Source organism: Pygoscelis adeliae, unplaced genomic scaffold (assembly GCF_000699105.1).
Source record: "Pygoscelis adeliae isolate BGI_AS28 unplaced genomic scaffold, ASM69910v1 Scaffold116, whole genome shotgun sequence".
NCBI classification, from domain to species: Eukaryota; Metazoa; Chordata; class Aves; order Sphenisciformes; family Spheniscidae; genus Pygoscelis; species Pygoscelis adeliae.
In genome coordinates this window covers 2,030,513-2,033,201 of record NW_008825080.1, presented here as the reverse complement: position 1 = coordinate 2,033,201, position 2,689 = coordinate 2,030,513, and the positions used below count along the sequence as shown (strand labels likewise).

The window sequence follows — 2,689 nt, the reverse complement described above, 5'->3', positions numbered from 1 at the left end:
CTCTGGATTTTCAGCATTTCAAAGTGGCATACAGAGGATAGATTTGACTCCACTGTCCCACCTCTCCCCCATGCAGAAGGTTGCTAAGAGTAAAGCTCACACACACACACACACACACACACGCAAAGCCCCAAGGGAGGTAAGGTTCATAGTTGCCTGTTCAGGAACTCTCCACACAAGCTCCTTTGCATGGATTAAAAAAAAAAAAAAACCATGCCACAGGCAACTACAAAAAGCATTATTCAACCCACATGAAGTTTGTATCTTCAAAATAAAGAATTCTTGACTTTCTTGCCAAAGACTGCATTTTTTCAAATCCTAGTAGGTTAAACAAACAAGGTCCAAGCTGTTCAGCACATCGTCTATTAAATTGTATTCAACTAAAGATGGCCTCAGAATTACAGCAAGTGGGGGGGTGGGGGGTAAGAGGGGCAGGCAGCCAGGGCACACACAGGTTTTAATTAACAGATGCAGGGTTTGAAGATAGCAACTCCTTTCTCTCAGTCTGCACCAGCTGAGCAGTCCTTCTGACCACCACCATTTCCCCAGGCTGCAGCAAGCAGGACTCTCCTTACACATACACGTGACAGAGGTAACAGTTCAGACAGATTCAGATCCCTGCCAAAGGACTGTAATCCAGTCAGTATAAATTGTAAACCATACTCATTGCCACACACCTAGCAAGTTTCTTCTTGTTTCTAAGTTTGTGCTTCTGAGGGGTGGCAGTATCACATTCTCACATTGCTCAACAAAACCATGTACGGAGCAGCTGGATCAGAAGGATATGGCTGAACCCAATGGAGCAAGTCAGTATTAGGTTGCTATATAGCCGTAATTGCTCCACTGTACTATGGAAATACTGGTTTTGTTTTTGGAATCATATCACGAGTGGACCTATATAATTTTGGAGACTGCCAGTCAATGAGCAAGTAAAGAGACTTTATTATTTAAAAAAAGAAAAGAGCTGCCAGATAGGAAGTTGCACTATATTCTAGTCAAATCCAGGACATAATACTTTTATGAACTCTTTGTATTTACATTACATAAAGACAGGTAAGACAGGGGAGAGGAACTAAACAGGTTTAACCACAAACTGCAATGATAGATCCAGACTGAACACTGAGCTTCTGAAAAAGCTTTATTTTAAAATAAAGTTAAAAAAGACCTATGTCATACTGAAGAGCCACCCCTTTCTGTATGTGGTTGTGGGGCTTTTAGTTTATTCTGAATAATCTGTCCACTCGCTGTGGATGTTATACAATTGCCAAGAGACAATGAAAAAATTTAAAATACAATCAAGATGAGAAGGCAAGTTGAATCTGAGCTCTGTGAAGATCCTGGCATGTATGTGTTAGTTTGCAATTTATACCCAGGACTAGAGCTTAATTTTACAACTACATTAACAACAAAATTGCACAAAGTTGTTTAACACCTTCTGCGTTACAAATTAGCAGGGGGAGAATAACCAAATCAATCTTTCAGTGTTACAAAGCTTATCCTAGCAGTGAAAATAATTTGCCCTAGCTGACTTGGAACAATTTGAACTGAAATATATTAGGCTCCAATTGAAGCATTAGTGAAGTGATCTTATCATTAGCATTTACTTCCACAGACAGATCTGTCCCCTCGTTTCCCTCACTTTCCCTCCCTGCTCCTAAAAGATAAAAGAAAATTAAAAGGAATTTAAAAATTCAAGTTCATCTCCTGTTTTGTGCTTATGGGCCCACCCACATTTGGTCAGGGTTTAAGTTTAGGGTTTTTGTTTTTTTAAATAGGCTTTGCATGTTTCATTAAGTCAGACATATCTTATTATATATTTTTATATGGCTTGCAATACTTTCAATGTAACTAAATTTAAGTAGCAGCATATTTTCCAAACCCACTGTTACCAGGTTCATTTTAGACAAGACACACAAGCCAACAACCATATTAAGTATTTTTAGGCATATTGAATATAATTCTACTTCTTGTCCCAGTATCAGTGATGTTCCCTTACAACCCCTACTGAGAAATCTTTAATTATCTCAGACAAGCATCCTACAAAAGGAGTGTCCTTTGCACAGAACAGCCAAGTAAATATTTCAATTTTGTACTAGGTAGGTAACAGACTTTTCGTTGCCATTTAGATGGAAAGAGCATACTTACTGCTAGGAAGAGCATGCAGTACATGGAGAACGAAGAATGGCCAGAGTAAAATGATAGTCTGGAAGAGAAGAGAGCAGACATCTCATTATTTTTCTTTTGCAATACTCAGTCTACAGTGATATTAATTTATATTACACAAGTGAACTGGTAAAATGCAAACACCTTCATGCTTCTTCTTCAAGGAGGTTATCTAGGAACAACAGCCATCACTCATGTCCAACAACAGCGTTTGACAAACAGCACTGAATTCACTACTCAGCAGCTATCCTATTGCAGCATTAAGTTGATCTCCACATCAGGTAGTAAGTACTACCCCTTTGACTGAAGTTTGAACAGCAAGTGAACACATCCTAAAAGCTAGAAATCAAGTGCCCTTTTTCATAGAAGATTATCATAGAATCATTAAGGTTGGAAAAGATCTCTAAGATCGAGTCCAACCGTCAACCCAACACCACCATGCCCACTAAACCATGTCCCTAAGCGCCTCATCTACACATCCTTTAAATACTTCCAGGGATGGGGACTCAACCACTTCCCTGGGCAG

At 39.2% G+C, this 2,689-nt stretch overlaps 1 protein-coding gene across 1 annotated transcript in view; it reads right to left on the bottom strand.

The window, feature by feature from the left end:
* Positions 1-2,689, bottom strand: part of PPAP2A (phosphatidic acid phosphatase type 2A) — a 40,153-nt gene that overhangs the window by 14,053 nt on the left and 23,411 nt on the right. Inside the window, 1 exon segment of the mRNA XM_009326948.1 lies at positions 2,146-2,203. Coding sequence (XP_009325223.1) covers positions 2,146-2,203 — 58 coding nt within the window.